Raw genomic sequence first — 23,758 nt, forward strand, 5'->3', positions numbered from 1 at the left:
GAAGGTGAACGTTTAAAGTAATGAATTAACCTTTGCTACTATATTCTGCTTAAATCTATTATTTGAAGGTTGAGAGATCCTGGATTCGCTATAGTTACTCTTAATGATCTATATCTTGTACGAAGGATATCCTAGTCGCTAGGAACCCAGTATAACTTATATATAACGTCAAGATATTGGCGAAAACTGCTTCTATTAGTAAATATTGTATTATAAAAATCAGAGTTATATAGGTTGAGCAACACACCATAGTAATGTGTGGTGATAAGGAAGATACATGCTCTTAAACAGTACTTTGCGGAAGCTGCCATCTTCCCAGACAGTTTCTATGGCCTTGTAAACTTTCTAATCTAGAAGATACGTCTTTGAACAATGATAGTGGTCTGTTTGATAGATCAGGTTAACTACAATCTGACGTAACGCCGTAGTTAGTAAGTATATATTGTAAGATGGGAAAGCTCGCTGGCAGTCTGTCAAGCAGACGGGTCGATCACAAGAGGACAAACCCACCACACTCGAAGAGTGCAGGAGAGAGAGTAGTAGACAAAGCGGTGCCCTACTGAGAAAACAGCATTCAGAGCATTCGAGCCCTTGCTCGAATGCTAGCAATCCGAAATAACGCAAATAACATTGGTGACCCGAAAGGTGGATGGATTGTGTAAGTTAACTATCGTCAAGGGCTTATATACTGTATAAAGGTAAGGCCTAAGGCCTACAACGTCACCTGACATCGCCAGAGCCATTCCCCCACTACAATATATATAAGTATTGATTACAGTAATATTCGAAATCAGATTTACCTTCACACTCTTCGACTTTAACTCCCAACCCCTAATCTGAAGCACGCTAACCCTGATAGCGTATATTCGTCGATCCCCCTTGTTCCTAGCATAGAAACTGTATTTTACATGACGCAGGTGGGACCATGTCCTTTGTAAATTACAGGAAACTGCTATACATCGATACCACTCCACCCCTCCTCTCCCTAAGCAACAGGATTCTTCACCTGTAGATGATTCTTGAGCGACCTCCTACACTAGGCTTGCAATATAGCCCCGAGACTTCCCCCCGGCAAGCTGTATCTCATCCGAGATGTGATGGAGAGCCAGTCACTAAACACCACTCAAATGGCAGAAGAGGCTGAGTACAGTAAAGGTCACGATCATAAATATTCGCAGAAACTTGCGGCAGCTCGGCAGCGTCCACGCACCCCCCAACTCATATAGGTCGGAAACCAACTGTAACGCCGCTAACTATCGACGCGCTCTGCGACTACCCGTCGGAAGAATCGGGCCTGTACCTCGATGTGATGGCTGTCTTCCTCTAGGATGAGTTTCGTATGATGATCACAACCTCTAGCATCAGAAGAGCCCTGGTGGCCAGTCGATACCGATATCTGGAGGGCCAACAGGATCCTTCACGGACAATTCGCGTTAAATGACTTATGGGTCCAAGAAGAGTAATGAAGTGAATAAATCTATCTTTAACAAGTGAAGCATCATTGGTTTTGTTGTAGTTCAGAGGAATTTATGGGGTTATGGTTATTTCAGAGGGAATAAAGGAGGCTACATATACAACGAGAGAATAAAGGTGATTTCAAATCATACCTGTTCATCGTATAATGCGTGTGGATTTTCTGAAATTCTTTTTATGTACCTTGACCTGTCTAGTCCGACTTCTTAGAGCATTCGCCGCTCTTCAATGTATAGAAAAATGTAAATATCCCTTAACAGATGAGCACCTGGCTTGGGAATATCCTATCCCGAGTCAGATACAGTAAATTTGACCTCACTTCCTTTTCGATTCTGTGTTCCTGTTCAATTTCCCCATCTCCAACCAGGTTCCGATCACCACCATAGTGAGTAGTATTCCACAAATGTAGACCTGAGGATGCCCGTCACCGAATTCGGGATCCATGGCCTTTGAACCGGGATAAAATAGGGCACTCAATTGAGTAATCCAATAGAGGCTTGCTAGCCATGCCCCTGTAGCGAGGGAGTCTCTTTCAAATATATGTTGAACGGCAGGAGGTGATGCAAACAGAGACTGAGGTTTTGGTCGATACAGGAAGTACAGAGTCGTGAGACCGAGAACCATGCCCATAGACATAGTTTGTCCATTGTGGAATTTCGCGTGAGGGGGCCATCGAGGGTTGAAAACATGAGTTTCATTCCAGTCGGCGAGATATCCACCGATCGACGTTGACAATGCAACGAGAGTAAGGAGGATGCGACCGGCCATAGTGAATGAGAATCAGAGGAGGATGCTTGCTTTGAAAGACACAATTTCGCAACTCTTTTAATTCAAAGAAGATTCCCCGTCGGAGTTATCTTAACGCCGCAGCGCGCTCGGTATATTTCGGATGCCGAAGGCTTCTGAATTCTGGATTGCAAGCTGTCTTTATTTTTCCGGCTTCGAAGAACTGTGAAGCTTCGCACGTCCGAGTCATGTACAGTTACGAATTCAAATGCGACTCATACACAAAAAATGGGACGCAAATCGCCAATACTGTATATAAGTCTGATCAAAACCCGCTTTGGTTTATTGGTTTCCGGGTTTGTTGATTGTCATCGTATCTCTATAACATGCTACAGCCTAGTCAGGGGTAGTGTTTGAAGTGTGAGCTTGAACCCCGGAATCCACTATCAGCTACTTTCTGTAACACTGGTGCGCAAAAGCCGCTCGCGATATTTGCTTCGAGCGCTTGTTTGGATCGACCCCTTGCTTGGTTTCTTTGCAAGAAAGATTCTATTAAATTCCAAGAATGATTACGGTATTATAACAATGACCCACCCATAGTAACAAGGGAATACAATACCACTAGATTAGCGTGTTTCAAAGTGGGGTTCGGGAATAAAAGTCTAAGAGTGTAGAGGTAAATCTGATTTCGAATATTACTGTAACACCTACCTTCGCTCTCTCGCTTTTAAATTTAATTCTATAGATTTTCATAATATTAAGTGCTTCTTTGAACGCGCCCAGGAAATCTTTACATATTGCTTCTTGCGCTTGATAGCGTTTACTAGATGTAAACCTAACTGATGAGAGGATTCGTACTTGCTTGATTAGCGTAGACTTTCCAGACCGACAATTACCTAGGCATAAAGTTGGAGTTCTCTACGCCGATTATACAGTCTAACGAGTTGATCTACTGACAACAACGACATCGATTGGATCTTGAGTGGATTTTCTCCTACGCTTAATATGACAGTCGTTTTTAAGGCTGTGCCGGGTCTGCCTGTTGTCTGTCTGCTCAGTGATGGCTCTAGAGCGCAGCCAGGTGCTGGGCTTTGAAGTTTGCATAATTGTTCGAATGGCCCACTCTGCGGGTAGATGATCAACTGATTTTCATGTTGAAAAACTGTTGTTGTTAGAACTACTTACTCTTGGTAAGCATAGACATAATAACACTATTGGCGACAGTGCTAAGTATAGAGTAAGTAAGTAGTATTTCATCAAAGGCTAGTATACCAGGGAGCTAGGTGTTCCCCAGACCCCTCAGCCCCACAGCTGTAATAGTACTAAGGGGCTGGCTAGTAACCAGTTGACTAGGCAAGTGATAGGGAGAAAATGCTGTTATTCGTAGGTAACAATGAAACTGATTCTTGAAGAACCTTCAAAGAATCAGGTGACTATCGACTGCTTGATATAACAAAGAGTCCGGAGCTTAATCAGGGATCGGATATGAATCCCAGTCGAATCGATATCGTCAAGTCCTCGTTCTATCCGGTGCTGCCGGCGGAATCTAATCCTGCCAGATCTGTATTGCGATCTTATCAGATATCTGATAGGAATATGCCGGATGCTTCTAGGCCTAGAGGAGACTGCGGACTGCTGTCAACTCGATATCCCGTGACAACAACAGTGCTTAAGTGAATTGCTTTTTGATGGCCTACTCAGCTTCAGTTTCTTAAGGTATTCTTTTCTATTCTTAGTACTGGTCTGTCTTTAACAGACAAAATAGTAATATAGTGCTAAAAAATAAAAAAAATAAGAAATACAGACTTATATTCACTATATAGCGCTATAGGTTTTGCTCTGATCTTCTAGAGAATACTGCTATATTATATAGTAGACAGATGACTTGTTTTATATTTGGAGGGATTTAGATTTGAAAGTTAAGAGTAGATGTATCCTAGATCCTTTGAGATATTTTTGAATATAATGCTGCTTCTAGTATTTAGGTTACTAGAATTAATGTTTAGGATGGTTATAGATTCATTACGCACCTATATTAACGTAAGTTATGATTCTATTAATAAAGGATCTCTTAGTTACTACTATGTAATCCAGGCCTTCTCCTACTTATATATAGAATGGTATCCATAAACTGTAACGAAGCAAAATATTGTTGAAAAGGAAAAGTAGAATGAAATATACGTGTACTATTGCAAGACTAAATGGAATCAAGACCAGCCGGCTATACAGGCGAGACTTTTTTTTTTATAGCTGAAAGCTCTCAGTGACGGTCACTTTAAACCCCCGAATCCTTGATCATTTGCCAAAGATTCACCACGCTGTTATTTTCCCACCCCTGATAGCGAATATTATCAAGAATACTAGTCAAGAGAGCACGGTCGCTGCACGCAATTGACAGCTCCCCATCTTGAGCAAGCATACGCTCGGCCACTTTCTGATACGCCAATCGTTGGGCGCGATGTTTGATGGTATTTCGAATCTCAAAATACAGCCATCGCCGACAGCTTGCCAGAAACTTGATCCGTTCAAATGCAGGCAGTCCATCCAGTTCATCCGTCGAATCGCCAGCAGGACCGCCTCGCGTGAACACCCGCTGTTCTATCTCGCTGGCCGTCAGCTCATACGCCTTATTTTGCACCAGTGTCGCCAGCTCGATGGCCGATATGGGACTTGTCGCCTTCAACATTCGACCTGTGGTCAAGTGCTGAAGCGCACGCTGCGCCAGGAGATAGTCCGCAATGTGCTCGGCCAAAGTATCGGTGAGGGATTCGTAGGTATGCTTTTTCTTCCCATTTTGTACCGTTTCTATCTCAGCCGTAAATAGCACGGTGAGAAGCTCGCTGAAGATGACCCCGTCTGAGTATAGAGGGTTGGGCTCTGCGGTGTGCATCTTTGGGCTCCGGATCAAGGCTGTGAGCTTGGATGGTAGTTTGATGAGATCTGTGAAGTACTTAGACCCGTATAACTCGGGGGCCACGGACGCTGCAGAAAGATGGGCAAAGTCATGGAGATCCCACAGTACAGAGGGTTGGTCCAGCAGCCGGATGCTTTCTCCTTCATAATCCTTTGCCCGAACCGCGATGTGGTTGATGCCAATTGCTGATATAGCAGTTGGGGGAATAAGTTTGGTCTGGTAATCGACATTTAAATCCGAACTGTTAACAAGCCGATGGACGCCATAATTTATTGCCCTGTTGGAGTTACTATCGCACGAGAGAAAGCCGTTGATTCTATTGAAGAGCTGGCGGTTGGACTCTGTTATCGACAGAAACTCTTCTCGGCACTCCCAGCGAGCAGCGAAGTATAAGACTCCATACTTGTGGACAGATATCGCTGCCACCCACAGCCGTTCATCTTGGTCTATCGAGGAGAGTAGCGAGTGATTATCTTGCCTCTCCAAGAGAATCTTGCACCCTTCTAAGATATACTTAAGAAGGGCACCCTTCACGGCTTTGACATGGAGCCGAATTCTTGCCGCATTATCGAAATGGGGATATGGAGGGGTTCGGCCATCTAACCACTCTGTCGATGGATCATAGGAAGGATGGAGGTTTTCAAAGAGATGTAGTGTCGCCCTGGGCGATATGCAATGAGGTTGCAGCCCATCGTTGTATGTAGGCTCCGTCGGTGGGTCTTTGAGATATCGGTGCAGGAGATTTTGCAAGACTTGCGTGATAGCGTACATGGTGTAGTTAATCCAGAAATCCGGCGAAGCTAGGCCCCCTTTTTTGCTCTGCAGGCGAGGACTGCCCGATAATATCCGCTGCGCTTGGATTTAATATACATTTTAGGATTAGGGCTGGGAACGATATCCCAGTACTTTATTGCTTCATTTTAGCCGTTTCCCCGGCTTACAATCTCACGCGAGGTTGCGCGGCTTAGCCGGTGATATGTTTCAGCGCATGAGGCCTCGATGCATGGGCTTATCCCATTTTGCATTGGCCAATCCGCTTCTTGCCCCCCCCCTGCGTGCAGGGATTATTATGTGGCATGCATGAAAGTTCCAAGGAACAGGTCGAAGCTAGTCACAGCACGAGTAAATCAGATCAAATTTGTCCCCTTGAGGAATTATGAGTGAGCTTTGTTAATGACTTCAGACACCGCGGTAGTCGGATGCAATTCGTTTGGATTCCATACACTCATTTCTATCTGGCAGACCACGACTCTTGATATTGAGGCCCTAAAGGAACAGGACATGCCTACTGCTTCCTGCGTGATCACTCCGAGAACGGAGATCTCACGTATACCACCTTGTCCTCTGCAGTTCGGCCCACGTGTACTTAAATACGATATTTATATTAATATCATTCAGCTCTATAATCGTGAACCGAGTCAGCTGACCCAAAAAGGAATATGGCCCATGAACAACCGCCCCTGTTCTGCAGGTCTTTGGCTCGCTCCGTCCGAGCTGCATTTGTGATTGGCGGGCCATGTAATGCCTGCGCGATGTAACATCAGCCTCTCTGAGCTTTAGGCTTTTAAGGCCCACAAAAGAGAGACGGGGATCTTCTCAATATTATTGGTATGTTTTCCTGATGTTTGTCTGTGGGGAAGAAGAAGCCCACTTGTGGCTACTCTAGCCGTGTTGCACGGAGTCCGGTGGTCCGGCCCGGGCCTGTTCTTGCTGAGAGCTTGACAGCTCGCAGCATCCCTTGCGGCATGATGGGCCTCCTGCCTGCCCCTGGGAGCCCGATCTGTCCACCGTAGATCACCACGAGAGCCTCAAAAATTACCTGGGTCTACGATCGGAGCCAAAATATCTTGGAGTGCTATGCAGTATAACTAACTTCGCAGTAGCCCCAGCGGTCTGCGGGTGCCTGAACGCTAACGGGAGCGCCGCTCACTTACTTTGCCCGCTTTAAACCCGATCCACTGCACCCGCATACTTCACGGATCTGGAACCAAGAAATAGGAAACTAAACCGTAAGATAACTAAAATAACTAAGATAACTTGGCTGCGAGCCCAGGGTAGCCTCTGCTGATCCCGCACTGTTTAGTCTTCTCTTGGCGGCGGCTTATCTCTTTTTTTACAATCTTCTTTCCCCTTGACTCATTCTCTTAGCAAATCTCAATTGAGAGTTCCTCCTGCCCATGGCGTCCCTTGAGTCGATTGAGTCGAAAGGCACAGTCGCGGTCTCCGGAGGCCAGGCAACGGAGCCAGAGGAGCTGGTCGATCGTGGAGCCCGCGCCTGGACAGTCGTCCTGGGAGCTTGGTGCTGTCTCTTCTGCGGCTTTGGCTGGGTGAATGGTGAGTTCCCTTCTGCGATTCCCTTGTGTGCCGGATTCGCCCCCATTTGCCTGTTTCGAACTCGCAGATAACCTAATGCAGTCCTTGTTACGACCCGTCAGCCATCGGCATCTTTCAAGAGTATTACCAAAACCACCAATTACGCTCATACTCGTCCTCGAGCATCGCCTGGATTCTATCCTTGGAACCGTTTGTCCTCTTTGCAGCCGGACTGGTCATTGGCAGAGTGAGTTCTGCTCCGAACTTCCCAGAACGAGGAGTGTTCAGAACTCCCAGTGAAGGGGTGAATAGTCACTAATCCTCACGGTCTCGCCAGGTATTCGATAATCATGGACCCAAGTGGCTGCTGCCCATCGGGACTTTCCTGCATGTCTTCGGGCTGATGATGACCTCGATTTCCAAGGAGTACTACCAATTCTTCCTTGCCCAAGGGATCTGCAGCCCGCTAGGAGCCAGCTTGGTCTTCTCTCCCGCGCTCTCCTGTGTCGCCACCTGGTTCGACAAACGCCGTGCCCTGGCCTTTGGTGTCGTATCCAGCGGCTCCTCGCTGGGCGGCGTCGTGTTTCCAACGTTGCTCTCGCGGCTCTTGCCTACGATTGGTTTTGGATGGACGCTGCGTATCGCTGCCTTCATTATTCTTGCCCTTCTGATCATCGCCAATCTGACGGTCCGGTCGAGAATTGCGCCGGTCCCGCGGCCCGTCAAGTTCAGCGATTACACGAGTCCGTTCTCCGAGGTCCCGTTTGTCCTGCTCATGCTGGCGTCCTGTTGTGGATTCTTTGCCATGTTTGTGCCAATCAGTTATATCGTGCTGGAAGCCCAACAAGATGGAGTTGACCGCGACCTCGCTGGGTATCTCTTGACTATACTGAATGCCGCCAGGTGAGTAACAGCCAGTACTGGTCGATCCCTCCTTTCTCCTGTTCACGTTCAGATAATACGAGTGATTTGGCTAATTCTTTGTCTTTCTGCCTGGGCTTAAAGTCTCCCGGGCCGAATTCTACCGGGCTACCTCGGCGACAAACTGGGACGCTTCAATGTCATGATCGCCATGTGCTCCCTGTCCGCGGTCGTGATTCTAGCTCTGTGGCTTCCGGGCACGCTACTTTCGCCCGGCAGTGTAGCGGTCTATGTTATCTTCAGCATGCTGTATGGATTTGCCTCTGGTGCGTTTGTGGGCATGGTCCCGGCACTGCTGAGCCAGATTTCGCCCGATGTGACCAAGATCGGGGTTCGACAGGGTGTTTTGTTTACCTGTATCAGTATCGCCTCGCTGACGGGTAGTCCCATTGCGGGCGCCATCTTAAACAGCCAGGACGGCACCTATTGGGGATTACAGGTCTTTGCTGGGGCCATGATGACTGCCGGGGTGCTTTTCTTCGTGGCTGGAAGGATAGTTCTCGCGGGCCCCTCGATGGCGAAAAAGGTTTAAAAACTGCACTGTTCATTTTGCAAAAAATAAAAGACTCTATTTATACAAAGCTATCACATAGTTGGGCCATATTCACATCTAAACTTGTCAAGCCTTTGGGGTCGTGAGTGGTCCACCGGATGGAAACGTTGTTATAGATCTATCGCATGCCATTAGCCCTAGCTTAGAACCCTCTACCACACAGCCCACGTAGATTATTCCCCTCGTTCGCTTGGTATAATTGGATTCGCACTCACATTCGTCCACTCGGGATGATGCCGATGTTCCTTCGCAGCCTCTGCCACCTTGTTCATGAACGCCTTATTGAATCGAACCAGTCAGCATAGAAACCATATCAAGGGCAAGAAGCAAAAGAAACCTCCACACTCACCCACGCCTTATTAAACCCCGCGAACTGAAAGTCTCGCTGAATCGCCAATCCCTCACTCTCCAACCGCCATGCCCCGCCATTCTCAACCAGCAAAGCCTCCACCCCCACCATCACCCGCGATACATCTTCTCCTGCTGCTACAACCGGTCCCTCCGCCTCAACCATTCTCCCCCCGTAGATCTTATCCCCAATATCACCATGTGTATACGGTACTAGATATCCCCGCTCATCACATCGCTCCGCCCGCTGCCCCACAACTACATACTCCACGCCCGGACACGCCGCCACCCGCTCCAGCGCATCCGGCGCCGCATAGCAGCAGCACACCACCATGGACGGAGTACCACTGCTGAGTGCACACAACTCCGCGCACAGCTGCACGATCGTGTCGCCCGTCGCGACGACCGTGTCCAGCACGACGAGCCGGCCGTCGTCATGCGCCGCCGGGAACGGGCGCCGGCCGAGCCACTCGACGACCACGTCGGCGGTGCCTTTGGTCTTGCTGCAGCGGGCGAGGATGCTGGAGGAGAGTGGGAGGTTGGGCTGTGCGGCGACGAGCATGGGGAGAGCGCCGCGGAGGATGGGGATTAGGGTTGTGGGGGTGTGGGCGAGGGCTGGGTCGTGGGTGTGTGCTGTTGTGAGAATTTGGTGGGTGAGAGCGTGGATGGTGTCTTGCATTATTTTTGGGGTTGTGGAAGGGGCGCAAAAGGTTGCCATTAGGGCTGTGAGGGCTGGGGTTGAGGCGACTTCGATAATGGGGGCAGGGCCCTTGGAGTCGGTGATGAGTGTCATTGTAGTTGTAGTTGTGTGGTTGATTGCGTATCTGCGGCGAGAGGAATTGGTGAAGATCTGGGGTTATTAAGGTCTTGGAGAGTTTGAGATGGCGCGCATCTTTATTGAAATCTGGGGCCAGGCTGAGTCTGTATGTGTGTTCAGGATGGGTATGCATACATCGGCTGCGATGGGGCTTACCAGGTTGTTGACCGTAGTTTACCATGGTTCACTATCTTGTCCCGCAGTGGACGGTCCGGTGGGTCTCTGGTCTTCTCAAGGGGAACTCCACAAGATCTCCGAAATTACTTGCTGATTGCGGGCCCAGAGGGATTCATGGTCAAACAGTATGGTCATGCAGGGAGAGGCTGCTAGGATTAGGTTAGACTGTTAGTCACTGACCTTTTACGCCGCGGAGGTCTCGCAAGGTCACATTTTTTTAGCTGCATTGTTTCATGCAACCCTCTTCGGCGCTAAGCAGATCCCTGTCGTTTTATTTGCTTTTTTTTGTTTATCTGGCTTCTTATTTTTCGGTCTTCAGCTCTATCGCTCTATCACGTGCGGGGTTCGCTTCACATGCGACTTTCCATGATGGCTTCAGAGAGACTGACCATTCCTTGAAACCCACATCTGATCTCCTGCTTTTCAAGTCTTGGCGTGAATTGTCCTCCCATCTCTTCAATTGCTCTCCAATTGCACTTCAATTGTGCCCGCTGTCACCACTGCCGCCACTATGACCACCCTCGCCATCTTCGACTTCGACGGCACCCTCTTCGACACCCACGAGTCTATTTCACAAACCATCAAATTGACCTTCGACGCCCTCCTCCCCGCCCAAGTTCCTCCGCAAGACTCCATCCACCGCCTCATCGCCAGCGGCGCTGGCCTGGCTGACACCTTCCAAGCCCTCCACCCCGACCCCGCCGCATTCACCCCCGCCGTAGAAGTCCAATGGATCGACCAATACCGCGCCCTCTATGCCACCCACGGCCAAACCCTCGTTAAAGCCTTTCCAGGCGCCCAAGCCCTCCTCGCTACCCTTACATCCCGCCAGATCCCCATCGCCATTGTGAGCAACAAGGGCGTGGCAGCCGTTAAGACCGCCCTCGAGCGCAATGGTCTCGCTGGCGCCGTGCCGGACGACCTGATCATCGGCGACAAGACGCCCGGCGCGAAGCGCAAGCCCGACCCGGCCAGTTTCGTGGACGTCCTGCTGCCCGTGCTGCGTGAGAACTACAGGCTTGGCGCCGTGGACCCGGCGTCTGTGCTGGTGGTGGGCGATACGCTGGCGGATGTACAGTTTGCGCGCAATATAGGGAGTAAGGTGTGTTGGTGCCGGTTTGGGTATGGGGATTCGGCGGCGTGTCTGGCGGCGGGGCCGGATTTTGTGGTGGATTCGTTGGCCGAGGTGGCGGGGATTGTTAATTAAGGAGTGACTTCATGTGTTAGGGTCGCATTTTGGGGATAGGTTGCAGAGTATGGGTGAGTTGGCGAGATTGAAGGGGCCTTGCGGTTTTGGCTTGGTCGACTTTGGCATTTCGTTGAATATTCTTTGTTAAAAGCTTTGTTATAGAGGCTGTGATGCGGGGCTGGTCTCGGGCCGGGAGCGGATCGCCTTCGCGGGCCGATAACCTTGTCGTTCTTGAGCCGCGTTTCAGTGCTCTGTCGCCTATAGTAGTGGCGGAACGACCATGGGTGAGCCATGGCTATGTGTTAATATCAGCCATGTGTAAAAAATTTTGCAATTCCCACCTATTCTGCACGTTGCCCTCCACTGTCATTCCTAAATCAGCTGAAATTGATGAATCTCGCGTTGCCGAGGCCTGTGAAACCGCCCATGCCACCAAAAAGCCGAATATATCTTGTATTGCACGCGATTTTGGGATTCCCTGTATGCGAATACGGAATGAGCCAAAATCTCTCCATTCTTGAGCGAGAGAAGTATCTGGTCGACCACACTAGTAGCACGGCTTTGCGAAGCTGCCGGCCGCATTATCGGAGAATCTGTAGGAATTGCTGTGTGTTGATTTTGATATTCTCCATACGTTTCCCGCCATAATTCCATGACTGACTCGTCCTCGGTTGTAGAGATCTCTTCTTGGCTTAGTACTTCTATTTACTTTCAATCTTTGCTGGTAGTTCCTGACTTGTAAATTCCTCGCTAGGTTTGGTCTTCGTTAGTTTAGGCTTCCCATGTCATGGCTGCATCTGCACTGGTTCACACGTTTACCTCCCATACTTTCCTCTCTTCTATTATACAGCTCTCTGCAACTTAGTCCCACGCCTTACATCATTTATTTGCGATAGAGCATTAATAGCGCAGTCGGGACACCGGCTGAAGTACTTAGCTTCATGGTTTACTTGATTGTTACGCTACTAAAATTAAAATAAATCTAATCGGCTTGGGCTGCTGTTTTACGTACTTTTAAACATGTCATGGCCATGCAGTCACAGCGGCTCATACTCCTGCTAGGCCCGATACCTTCGATTATTCATTCCCTCATGAAAAGCCAGAGAACCGGGTTAGCTTTTTGGAGATATTTTTATCTCGATGTTTCCCTCCTCTTGATACTACGCAAGAACCATGCACTCCCCCCGAAACCACTGCGGAATCGACCTAAAGCGAGCATCTGTCCCGAGGAACGTGCTAAACCCACAAATGGTGTTGAAGACAAGATAGAACATGTTGGCCATTTCGGTTAATTTTGAACTAGGCCATGTAGCCCCATCATTTTCCACTTAACGCGGGCGGGTACTATTTTTCGAAAAAAAAAAGAAAAAAAAAAAAGAAAAGAAAAACAGTTGAGGCTTGCAATTTTGACAACAAATCGGCAAGCAAGAAAGCTGCCTGATTACCCGTAAAACAAACGCTTAGACTGGTGTCACAAATATGCATGTTCGGCGCTCAATTTATCATCACTTTGTGGTATATTGTTCAACATACCATCCTTGTTCCATGCCACCCCAACCCCTCTTTGAAATACGGCCTTTGAAGCCGTATTTGGGCATTCGCGCCTGAAATTCAGTATTTGACCGAATGAGTGCTTGACAGGCATATTTGAAATATTTGCATTAAATTCCAAGACCCGAGTGTAAAGCAGGTGAGGCTATACCAGCAGTATCCTTCGAAAGTCCTTGAGTATCTTTAGCGCTTCTCGGCCTCATAGGAAAAGGGCAAGAGATCGCTTATCGAGTCCCTTCAAATCGTTCGATATCTGGGAAGGATTTATCCTAGCCCAGTAATTAGATATTTAAAGGCACCCTGATTTCAAATTCGTCCGATGGCCCCTCTTTAAAATTAGCCGCCATAACCCCGGCATACAACGATAAGCTTTGGCCAAGGATATTTATAAAATGCCACTGGGTATTGTGTTGGAAGAAACGAGACCAAATTGCAAGAACCCCTAACCCTAATTCCCTGGGGCCGCTGTGTCGTGTTATGGGTGATTCGTCATCAAAGTCAATTGAGTCATATGCTTCCTCAACAACCAGTGATGTCCAGCGTAGTATACGTCGTTCCTTTGCTAGAATAGGTCATTTGCATAGTGTCAGAGAATTACGTCACAGGTAGTGAGAGTGAGGACTGGTAATTGAACTCACCATTTAGATTAGGCTCTCTAGTGACCGCCAGTTGGAATAGCCACTTGCTGAGTAGCACCACGCACTCAAAGCTTGACAACGCGTGGCGAACACTCCAGAAAAAAGCTTGGCTGCGAGCTACATAGTCCAGGCCAAGGCGAACCGGGATGCTGAAAGAATGTATCGCGTAAATAAGCGCAGAGATGATACTTCCGCTGTTTCTCAGCGGTGGGGACCTCCCCAGTGCCTCAGCGATAATAGATGGATCTCGCGTTTCCAGCTGTCTGAAAGGACCCAGATTTAAATTGAGACGTGAGTAAGCCAAGCAAAGCATTGAACTCGATGTAAACGGCACCGGGCCATTTTCGTTGGCGGGATCAATATTGGACTCCGGAGCTTGTTGCCACATTGTGGTCCAAGAGCGTAAAGCGTGCCTATTATAATACGGTACAAAGTCTTACAGTTAGTAAAGCAATTGCGAAAAGTGAACTCCATAAAGGATGTAATTTCGAAGAAAGCTTTTAGGGGCAAAAAAGCCACGAGGGGAAGTCACTCACTCAAGCCTGTTTGACTCGACCTCCGGAAACTCCGTGTAGTCATCGTTGATATCCAGTCCTAGTTCACGAATAATGTGGATTCGTTGAATTAAGCCGTGAAGAAGATAATAGTTTCCCAATGGAGACGGCACGGGACTGAGAGCCGGTGCGGAAGCCGAATTACGCAACAGAAGAGACAAAGCATCATGGTAGAAAAGCTGATCCGCACCAGCGACTCGGTAGGCTTCCAACCAGTCCATCGCATTTGAAGCGTTCCATACTCTCGTAGGACATGGTAAACGGAGCTTGACCTCATGATTTCGAATGGGAGGATAATTATTGTAAGCAATGCTATACATGTCAACAAACGAAAAGGCGGCCAATTTCGTTCGCCGAATGGATTCGCTTTTTGCCCAGCGCAGCCAGTCCATGTGCTCAGTGGTCGAAGGCTGGTGGATCTCTTGTAGACCCGATCGCCGTAGACAGCCTACCAGCAGGCTCCGAAGGTGCAACGCTTCTTTAAGCATCGTAGTGTCCTGCCAAGTCCCAACACCCATTAGGATGAGCAGACAGCGTATGACACCCAAATCATCATCCATGCCGAGCAAGTCGCCAGGTGCATCAGTAGGATTTCGCCCGATAAACCAAGAGGCCCCAGTCACATCATCCAAGTGATGTCTCTGTGACACAATAGCTTTGGCGGCTTTGAAGAACTTGGTTGAATTTTGATGTTCAAACCGATATTGTGCCCCTGCAGACATTATGGCGAGAATTAACTCCAGAGGATGATCGGTGAGTCGAAATGTAGGCAGGTGAATGAACAGTAGGTGGGAATGAAATCCTTCGAAGAACGCAGCAAGGTATCGGGACAACGTGTGCCTGGAGGGAATTAGAAAGCCGGGTGTGATGGCCCGGTGTTCCTCCAGTGAGACTTGGATTTGTTCGCGCTGAGCCTCATCCACCCAGAAAAATGCGTCCTGGCCGTGGAACTGGCGGGAAACTGGACATTGTGGCAGGTGAGTACCAATTCTGTGTATGGCCAGGAAGGAAGCACATACCCATTTCCTGATACGAGTGAAGGCATTGCTCCTTTGACGGAACGCTCGGAAGCCAGGGTTGAAAAGGAGAATCGTCGCCCTCCTTCACATTTGCTTCACGGTCTTTCGCCAGATTGTTGTTATTTCCTTCGCTCGGGGTAATGTCACCGGCGATTTCCATGCTAGCCGAGCCCCATTCTTCTGGAAATCCCAAAAACCATAAAAAGTTGGCAAATTCATCGAAAGGATAGAGTTCCTCCCGGGACGGGTCTGATATTTCATCTGGCCAGAGTTAGATATTGATGCGCTACAAACAGGTCCCTGTCGCTAACTCACGTAGAACACGGATTTCAGAGTGCATCTCATTATCATTTATTATTTCCCGAAAAGGGGCATTTTCATTTTCCTGGGTGTTTATTGTTGAGGCTGGCGTGTGACTAAATATTTGACGGGGTGATACGGCGTATGCAGCAGGAGCTTCTGTGCCATTGATCTCTTGCGAGGCCTGTAACTGCGACGGCGAGTAGAATACGAAGGGATCACGTGTCCTAGTAGCATTGTGTGGGATAGACGAAAAAGTCTCACGGAAAGGTTGCTGTACGGTTTCAAGATCTTCTAGGTAAGGTGGTTGTGGATGGTGCAGCCTGACATGGCGTGAGAGCAGATCGCGGCGGGTGAAGCTTGCACCGCAGTCACAGCCGTACGGCCTTTCTTGCGTGTCTAGTTCTAAAGTCAATCCCTGAGTCTGCAAGAGCCCCTGTGGCCAGCCAAGAGGGAGCAGCCTCACGGATGCGGCGATGGCGATCAAGATGCTCCTTTCTTCTGAACGAGCGACCACACCGTTCGCAGCAGTTCGCTTTCCTTCGGGGCGGCATAGCTTACACACCATCCACCTCTCCAATCATGCATGAAAAATTATTCTTCAGGCCAAAGTGTGACAGCCAAATTCAGGGTTGCGTGGTGGGTTGTAGGCTGTAATTTGGGAAGTTGGAGACGAAGGAGTTGGAGACGAAGGAGTTGGAGGCTTATTACCGAAAGCAGAAGCGATTGAGTGGCCAGTGAGTCAGCTCTATCCGGTCTGCTTCCCCAATTAGTTACCCCACAGCTGACCATACAGTGGGTTCTGGATTCTCTTAATACCAATCCGCCATGCAGCCTATCTTGGTCTTTATTTGTCGGGGTAAAATGGCCGCTCGGCTACATGCAACGTCTAAATGACACAACCATGTGGCGTTTTCAGGCTTGTATATCCGCCCACGACAAATCACAAAAAATATCACAAAATCCTACGAGAACAATTTAAAAGAACGAAATACGCAATGCGTATATTTATTTTATGCATTTCGAAACCTTGGATATCTACTTGGAAGTTCTAGGAAGAGTCGCCCCCGGAGGAGGAAGATTTTTAGCCTTGAAGTCATCACAAATTTCCTCCATAGTCACAAACTCAACTCCGTCGTGGGATTTGAAATAATCAATAAGTCTGTAGTATAATTAGCTTCCATAGTTTGGCCAAGGTGGAGTAGAAATCACCTCTCGTGCATGAGAACAACCTGAGGCCGGCCCGAAACATCAGGGTGGATAGAGATCGGGAAAATAAATTCATCATATTCCCGGTAGAAATAATCAAACTGGTCGCGCCAGAGGTCCTCGACATCGCGTGGGTTCACAAACCCGTGGCTATTGGCCGCCGCCTTGATAAACATCATGGGGGGGAAGATCATCCAGATACCAATTGCCTGGAATCTCCACTAGTCCAGTGGTTTGGCCCATGACCATTGGCTTCATCCACTCCGCGGCATTTTTGGAGTAATCAATTTTTGTCCATGAGTCTCCCGTGCGGAGATAGTATGCTTGGCAATCATGGTGGCTCAAGCTATGGTCGTATTCAATATTGTGGTCGAGCAGAAGTTGGGCGCCTTCCGTACTTGTTTCCCACCTGATTGAGGCCGAGTCAGTTTACCGATATCTTGTGCGGAATTGGGGAAAAAGGATGTACCATGGTGCGACACTTCCGCGTGGCGGTCTACCAGCAAAGTCTGTGATGAGCTTGTAAGTCTTTTCCAGCACGTCTCGCTGTTGTTCGATGGTCATATCTGCCGGGTTCTCGTGCGTATAACCATGTAAACCGATCTCATGACCAGCGTCTCGCACGGCAGCCATCTCCTCGGGGAACGACTCGAGTGTATGCCCAGGAATGAACCAAGTCGATTTGATGTTGTATTTGGCAAATAATTTGAGCATTCTTTCTGTTCCTACAGTGGCAGCCCACACTCCTAACAAGAAGAAAAAATGCACGGGTAAGAGATTTTCCTCTATGCGAACTGTTTGGGAGGATTATTGAAGTTCTTACCTCGACTGATATCGTTGGCGGAATCTTCCCCGCCATAGGAACCGAGCCAACCAGCGACTGCATCAACGTCAACGCCGTAGCTGATCAGAACGCGCTTTTTACCCATTCTGCGTGATGAAACGAGGGATCCCGGGTTGAGAATATAGAGAAGAGGAGACAAGCGACCACTGCAGTCTTCTGTGTGCTGAAAAGAAGGTATCAGGTGAGCCAGAAGCAACCTTTAAGTAGAGGAGAATTACATCAACCCCGCGGCAATGGAGATGCTGCGATAAAAACTCCAATTTCGGTTCTCATAGATGAGGCGAGGACTAAGGATCAAGAGCTAGAGAGAGCTGCGCACGTTCCTTTTTTCCTGGGGAAAACCAAGCGCCCCGCTTTGTTGGGGTAGTTACCTTCTTCGGTCCTCTCCAAGTCGGCTACCTTATCGGAGAGATCGGTAAATTTACCCTGGAAGCAACACGTCGATAATGACACAGAAATAATAGTTTTAAGATAATGACTTGCGTCCCATCTACGACCAATTAGAATTTCAAATATTCTATATGGCCTGAGATATATATGTGAGTGGGGAAAACATCCATAGCCCTAGAGAGATCAAGTCAATAGAGCAGAAAGGGCTCTTGCTTTTTATCTTTAATCCATTCTACAGATAGTGATATTTGTATTAAAGGTTTATATCCTCGCTCTTCAGTATCATACATGATATGAGCCAATGGCTACATAGTGTATCTTGCGCAAAAATACTTTCAAATGGATAGATACAGAAACAAGTAATTTCAGCGTGCCACACCGAATCTTGTGAAAAGAGGATCATTCAGCAGCCGACCTAAACAGCTCTCTTCAACGCCCACTAGAATCTCTATACCACCATCGGGTAAGACAGGGAAGACAACTTGGAGTCCATTGATGCAGCCAACATGAGGTGTCCTTATGGCGTCAATTGTCCCAAGTAGGGGTCCCCATGTCAGATCATATATTTTGAAATTGATCCAGGAGGTCAAAATGCAATTCTTCCCAGGGACATCCAAGAATGCAGTCGGAACCAGCCTATCGACATCCTCAACTTTCTCCACAAGACTCACAATATCATCGCTAAACTGATCATCGGCCCGAAGAACAGCTTTGCGAATCTGTACCGCAAGGTCGGCAATATTCGGAGTGCTCAGCATTTTACGGATAGGTGCCGACACTGCAACATACTCAAGGAAGCATCCCAAGGTCTCTGGATGTATTTGGGGACTTGTTCGCAGTCTTCCATCAATGGCAATATTGAATATAGAGACAGGGTCTCCTTCCAGAGATTCCAATGGTGACTGCACCGCCATCACCGTGCGCCAGAGTAGCGCGGAAAGGGCATCATTGGTAGATATCCATTCTTGGTCCGATTGCTCAGTGGCATTACTTGGAGAAGCCTCTGCCTTAAGAGCTTCCAATGATTCCGGGGAGAAGTAGAAAACCTGCCCCCGATGATGCGGCGACACCATTTTAGGTGGCGCTCCAGGTGGCGTGAATGGGAGAAGAGTCCATTCTGGATGATCTTCAATATTTCCCTTATTGCGACCCGAAGATTTCATTACTAATTCTCGGTCTTTGCAGATAGCGTCCGCAAGCTGGACGGGTTGAGGAATATCAAGTCCCTGGGCGCGACGGCATTCCTCTGCCCAAACCTTAGTCCAGGTATGAAAGGACGTGCCATCGCCAGCCATATGCAAGATGCACCACGAAAGTACCAAGCCTCCCTGAATAAAGTTGGCCTGGATCAAAGATATGGGGAGCCTTTCCCCAGGTGAAGGCCACACAGATCTCGGGCAAAATGTATCGGCATCGAAAGACGAGACGGGGAAGGACTTTGACTTCAATTCCGCATACGTGGGCTGATAAGAGCTGCGTAAATCCTTGACAGCTATGTGTGTGCCGCTACCTTTTTCCATCAACTGGAATTTCATTACTCCTTTCTGCGTTGTATCGGTATCGGGAATTGCCTCGCAAGCAACTTCTGGGATTCTCTGGGAAAGAGCGTCATACCCGGCCTTGAGGACCCTTGCAACTTCATCAATGTCGTAGTTCGCTGCTAACTCGAAAGGAAAAACATAACGCAAGTAACCTTTGGGTCCAATCCGCTCCAGTTGAGTCAGTTGGAAGACTTCCCGTGTATCAGAAATGGTTGTGATAGAACCCATATTGATTGGATTTATTTGTTGCGGCGGAGTAGGGAGAGAGTGAAATTGAAATGGAATTGACCACTGGTTCCCTGGCCCCAAAATTTCCGGGGGGGGGGGTTGCCAACTACATATTATCCATCTGGTCTTCGCCCAGTTGTCCGCCTCACGGTGGAGCCCACGTCTCGGGATTTGGTACAAATATGATAGTAAACTTTCGGCATTTGTACCATTTCTCCAATTTTTTATGCAGCAGGTTCTAGCCATACTAGGATTCCGGTAATTCCCAAGGAATTGTTGGATTGGGTTCTAGCAGGACGCGAAGGAAGCGCTAAGTATGTCTCCAAGAAGATCGCTGCGTTATCTTGGGGGCTAGTGTAAGACCATGGAAGTTAATTGGCGGCCCCCGGTAGTCAACCGCTGTGCGAGGGCGCTCTTGCTTCCTTCACGGTGGGGCCATCGGGATTTTCATGTATTTATGGCCCATTCAACGGGATTCGTTTCGAACTTGCATGATTCTTCACGGCAAGCGGCACTCGGCATGTTAGTTTGCGGATTTCTGCCACGAGTGAGCTGGCCCGCTTACCCCTTATCTGACGGCTGTCAAAAAAAAACTGTAATTAAGATCGGCCTGGATTCCCGCGAGTGCTTTTATTTTAAACTAGATTAAACGGCATGCTTTTCTGCTGAAACTCTCTTCGACTTTATCGTATATCCTTTTGCGCTTGCGGGGAAGCCAATATTGCGATGGCAGTCGACCCAGCAATTCTTGCCGTCTTCGGGCCGATCCCCGCGGGCGTTGACCTTACGGACAGTGATGTGAACGTAAATAATGGAGCTGTCATTGCAATGCTCTGTTTATCTACGGTCGCTGTCATTTTACGCTTTGTAGCTCGGGTGACCCTTCGGAATGCGCTCATGGCTGATGACTGGGCAATCATAATCGCGCTGGTGAGTTATCTCTTCAACTTCATCAAACTCATTTGTTCACTGGGAATTGACCTTGGAATTTCAAAAGGCCTGTATAGGTGCTACGACTGGTATCAGTGTCGCAGGTGAGAAGGCAATTTCTTACAACTTCATTCCTTGATCTTTGATTAAAACCCTTTTTTGAATCTAGGGAGTGGCACCGGTTCTGGACGACATATCTGGGCGGTCAGCCTGGATGAACTGATGCAATTATACAAAGTAAGTTTAGCCACCTGACCTCAATGGATATTTTACTATAAAGAGGTTGATTTTAATGTCACTATCGACCTGAATTAGCTTCTGTTCTCATATACCTTCCTCTACGCCTCCTCATGTACTTGGACCAGGATATCCATCCTCTTTTTCTACAGACGTATCTTTTCACCCCTGGAGATTTACTTGAAAGTGGCATTAGCAATTGCGGGATTCCTCGCAATTTCATACCCAATCGTTATTTGGGTCACTATGAGCACGGCCTGTAAGCCTGTCTCCTATTTCTGGACACAGTTCAGCGGCACGGAGGGGAAATGTATCGACGTGAACAAATTTTTCCTTGCCCTGGGGATTATCAATATGATAAATGATATTATCATTCTGGTAATCCCATTTCCGCGGATCATTCGACTGCAAATGAGTGCGAGGAAGAAGATTGCAATTTGTGCAATTATGGCTGTCGGGATCTTGTGGGTCTATTTCTTGTTTCCTGTCCGGGCCTTCGAAATATGGAGCTAATACATTCTCATAGCGCCTGCGTCGCCAGCATCGTGCGTATTTACTATCTCCATGTGTTTTCAAACGCTATTGATGTCACTTGGCTTATGGGTCCCGTATTCATCTGGTCTACCATCGAGCCATCAGTTGCAATGGTTTGTGCTTGTCTGCCCCATCTTGCTCCACTCGCCCGGCTTGCTCGGCAAACAATATTCTCCAGCCTTCATTCGCACAAATCAAAAACTGGAGACTCATGGAGACCACCCCACTCTCTCACCAGGCCAGACCAAGAACCTCAGAGGAAGATCATTTTTGGCAGTTCCGGAGTAAAATTCGACTACGGACTGGCTCAGATGAGGAGAGACGCTAATGACGATGAAATTGGGCTCACTAATTATGTGACCTCAAACCCTAATCATACCAAGAATTCCTCTGTTGAATCGGTTTCGGAGGACTACCATCGGGGCCATACAATCACAGTCCAGTCAAGCTTTGCCCAGGCAACAACGTCAAGACCACCTTCTTGAAGAAGGCATTGGTCAATGACCACTCAAAAAACCCTTACCAGTCTATCACCTTTGCTTTTTAGATAATATTCCATGCAGAAGCCATAAAATGTACTTAATACTATGTAACAAGTCATTCATGGATCTATACTGAAAATCTTTGGATGTCATTTTATTATCTTACTACCTCTAGTAGTAGTATGCATCCAAATAGTATATTATTATGGGGCTTGATACGCTGTACAAAATGTTTAAACTAGAAACTTGGAAGAGGATACTAGTAGTCACGGTTTCTTGGAAGGGATGAAAAAGTGGACCAGAGTATAAATTAACTCTGTTTTCATATTTTTATCCGACGGGTGTTGAGGTGCTGATGCCTCGGGCATCCCTGTGTGTCATGTTTTGGCTGTATTTGTTGCCTTAGCACCTAGGCATCATTTTGGTAACGTATTCGGTAAGCGAGTGACGCATGTAAGCGAGTGACGCACCTACCCACCTACTTTCTACTTTAAGCCTATTTTTCAACCAAATCGCCGTCTTATTCATTGAATTTATCTAATTGGATATGTATTTTTCTTATGCCCTATCTCGCTGCATTTTCCACATTTTGGTAGACGCCGTTGTGCTGGTGCTGGTGCTGTTTGAATAGGCCGTGCTGGAGGTACTGGGGGTGGTGCGAGAGGCTGTTGAATAGCCTCTTAGGCTTGTATAAGCTGCTAGGCTTCTTAAACTGATAGGCTACCCTCGTGAGCTATACGTCTAGCTTTACAAGCATACTTTTGTCTCTGTATAGCGTTTACAGCATATAGTTGCTTGTTTTCTTCCTCTAATAATATACCGTTATATATTACAATTTAGCAGCCTTTGATTAGCTGATTTAAAGCAGCTTATAATAGTGATAGCGGGCTTTTTAAGCATCATTATAAGAAAGCTTTAATCGATGATGCTTGCTTTATAAGCTCGTGGATATTTATAGGTATTTTTGGGCTAAATTCGCTTGACCGGCTATTTAGACGGATAGTTGGTATAGGGGTTTGAGGCTGAATATTTAGCTTTAAAAGAACTCGATCTAGGTCCACTGGTACTAAGCCAGCTGCTGCAAAGCTATTTTAAATAATCTCTGATTTAAATACCTCTGTATATGCTTACAGGTATATTGTAAGAAATTTGAGTTTATTGATATAGTTGATACTAAGCCGCATTTTTTGGTCGATGAAGTTTCTATATAAGCGTTTCAGAACCGCAAAACATCCGATATTAAGCGGTTATAAAAGATGTAATGAATATACTAGTATACAGATTAGAATAATATTATTTTGAGTATAAATTTCATTAAACTGTGGTGTTAAATAACTTCTGTGACTATTAAGTACTAGAAGTCAATATCGACCTTACATACGAGTATTTGTCGATAGAATAAAGAGTTCTTAAAGTCATCGAATCCTGATTTTGTCTGTTGTCTATCTATTTGCGCTAGTTTCGAAACGCTAATCTCTAGGAAGATTTTCGCTCTAAGTAAGATTAAATAGCTTTACTTTGAAAATAATAACTGGCGGAAGCGCCTACCCAGAAGCACTAATCAACTTGATTGCGGTTACCTACTCCCGATTCCCTGGTTATAAAACTGATCTCTGACTATAATATTCTGCTCTGGTAATAACTTTTACAGTTGCAGTTAGACCCATCGCAAAGCCAGTCTTATCGAAGTTATAGATATCCTCAGAAAGGATACCATACTCAGTAATTATACGCTGAACAGTATTAAACCACTCTTGAATAATCTTTGGATCCTCTTGTTGTGCTCTTTTATAGTTATACCGTCGTGAAAAGCAAGCTTTTAGCTCTGAATGGCGTTATATGAAGTTATAGACCCATTTTTCGCCAACGG

The 23,758-nt window shown here is 47.3% G+C and overlaps 9 protein-coding genes across 9 annotated transcripts; 3 read left to right on the forward strand and 6 right to left on the reverse strand.

Moving 5' to 3' along the window:
* Positions 1 to 1,788: 1,788 nt before the first annotated feature.
* N7481_006656 (uncharacterized protein) lies at positions 1,789 to 2,241 on the reverse strand (the record flags this gene model as incomplete). The annotated part of the gene is made up of 1 exon (XM_057265875.1): positions 1,789 to 2,241. One exon carries the CDS (start codon positions 2,239 to 2,241, stop codon positions 1,789 to 1,791), a length of 453 nt encoding a protein of 150 aa, XP_057123595.1.
* A 2,233-nt stretch (positions 2,242 to 4,474) lies between these two features.
* N7481_006657 (uncharacterized protein) lies at positions 4,475 to 5,884 on the reverse strand (the record flags this gene model as incomplete). The annotated part of the gene is made up of 1 exon (XM_057265876.1): positions 4,475 to 5,884. One exon carries the CDS (start codon positions 5,882 to 5,884, stop codon positions 4,475 to 4,477), a length of 1,410 nt encoding a protein of 469 aa, XP_057123596.1.
* A 1,406-nt stretch (positions 5,885 to 7,290) lies between these two features.
* N7481_006658 (putative MFS monocarboxylate transporter (Mct)) lies at positions 7,291 to 8,879 on the forward strand (the record flags this gene model as incomplete). The annotated part of the gene is made up of 4 exons (XM_057265877.1): positions 7,291 to 7,472; positions 7,529 to 7,673; positions 7,764 to 8,329; positions 8,432 to 8,879. The coding sequence occupies 4 exons, from the start codon at positions 7,291 to 7,293 to the stop codon at positions 8,877 to 8,879; spliced, it is 1,341 nt and encodes a 446-aa protein (XP_057123597.1).
* A 40-nt stretch (positions 8,880 to 8,919) lies between these two features.
* Positions 8,920 to 10,041, reverse strand: N7481_006659 (Transcriptional coactivator/pterin dehydratase; the record flags this gene model as incomplete). Its single annotated transcript, XM_057265878.1, has 3 exons — positions 8,920 to 9,018; positions 9,116 to 9,178; positions 9,250 to 10,041. 3 exons carry the CDS (start codon positions 10,039 to 10,041, stop codon positions 8,920 to 8,922), a joined length of 954 nt encoding a protein of 317 aa, XP_057123598.1.
* Positions 10,042 to 10,753: 712 nt separating this feature from the next.
* On the forward strand, positions 10,754 to 11,449 carry N7481_006660 (HAD family hydrolase; the record flags this gene model as incomplete). Its single annotated transcript, XM_057265879.1, has 1 exon — positions 10,754 to 11,449. One exon carries the CDS (start codon positions 10,754 to 10,756, stop codon positions 11,447 to 11,449), a length of 696 nt encoding a protein of 231 aa, XP_057123599.1.
* A 1,814-nt stretch (positions 11,450 to 13,263) lies between these two features.
* N7481_006661 (uncharacterized protein) lies at positions 13,264 to 16,061 on the reverse strand (the record flags this gene model as incomplete). The annotated part of the gene is made up of 5 exons (XM_057265880.1): positions 13,264 to 13,544; positions 13,621 to 14,033; positions 14,157 to 15,135; positions 15,194 to 15,454; positions 15,509 to 16,061. The coding sequence occupies 5 exons, from the start codon at positions 16,059 to 16,061 to the stop codon at positions 13,264 to 13,266; spliced, it is 2,487 nt and encodes an 828-aa protein (XP_057123600.1).
* Positions 16,062 to 16,531: 470 nt separating this feature from the next.
* Positions 16,532 to 17,631, reverse strand: N7481_006662 (polysaccharide deacetylase family protein; the record flags this gene model as incomplete). The annotated part of the gene is given in 5 exon segments (XM_057265881.1): positions 16,532 to 16,655; positions 16,706 to 16,866; positions 16,877 to 17,111; positions 17,172 to 17,448; positions 17,526 to 17,631. 5 exon segments carry the CDS (start codon positions 17,629 to 17,631, stop codon positions 16,532 to 16,534), a joined length of 903 nt encoding a protein of 300 aa, XP_057123601.1.
* Positions 17,632 to 18,301: 670 nt separating this feature from the next.
* On the reverse strand, positions 18,302 to 19,705 carry N7481_006663 (uncharacterized protein; the record flags this gene model as incomplete). The annotated part of the gene is made up of 1 exon (XM_057265882.1): positions 18,302 to 19,705. The coding sequence occupies one exon, from the start codon at positions 19,703 to 19,705 to the stop codon at positions 18,302 to 18,304; it is 1,404 nt and encodes a 467-aa protein (XP_057123602.1).
* A 726-nt stretch (positions 19,706 to 20,431) lies between these two features.
* Positions 20,432 to 21,891, forward strand: N7481_006664 (uncharacterized protein; the record flags this gene model as incomplete). Its single annotated transcript, XM_057265883.1, has 4 exons — positions 20,432 to 20,739; positions 20,809 to 20,872; positions 20,951 to 21,336; positions 21,399 to 21,891. The coding sequence occupies 4 exons, from the start codon at positions 20,432 to 20,434 to the stop codon at positions 21,889 to 21,891; spliced, it is 1,251 nt and encodes a 416-aa protein (XP_057123603.1).
* Positions 21,892 to 23,758: the final 1,867 nt, after the last annotated feature.

This window comes from Penicillium waksmanii (genome assembly GCF_028829765.1).
Source record: "Penicillium waksmanii strain IBT 27052 chromosome Unknown utg000005l:1.0-5232799.0:1.0-5237142.0, whole genome shotgun sequence".
In the NCBI taxonomy this organism is placed as follows: Eukaryota; Fungi; Ascomycota; class Eurotiomycetes; order Eurotiales; family Aspergillaceae; genus Penicillium; species Penicillium waksmanii.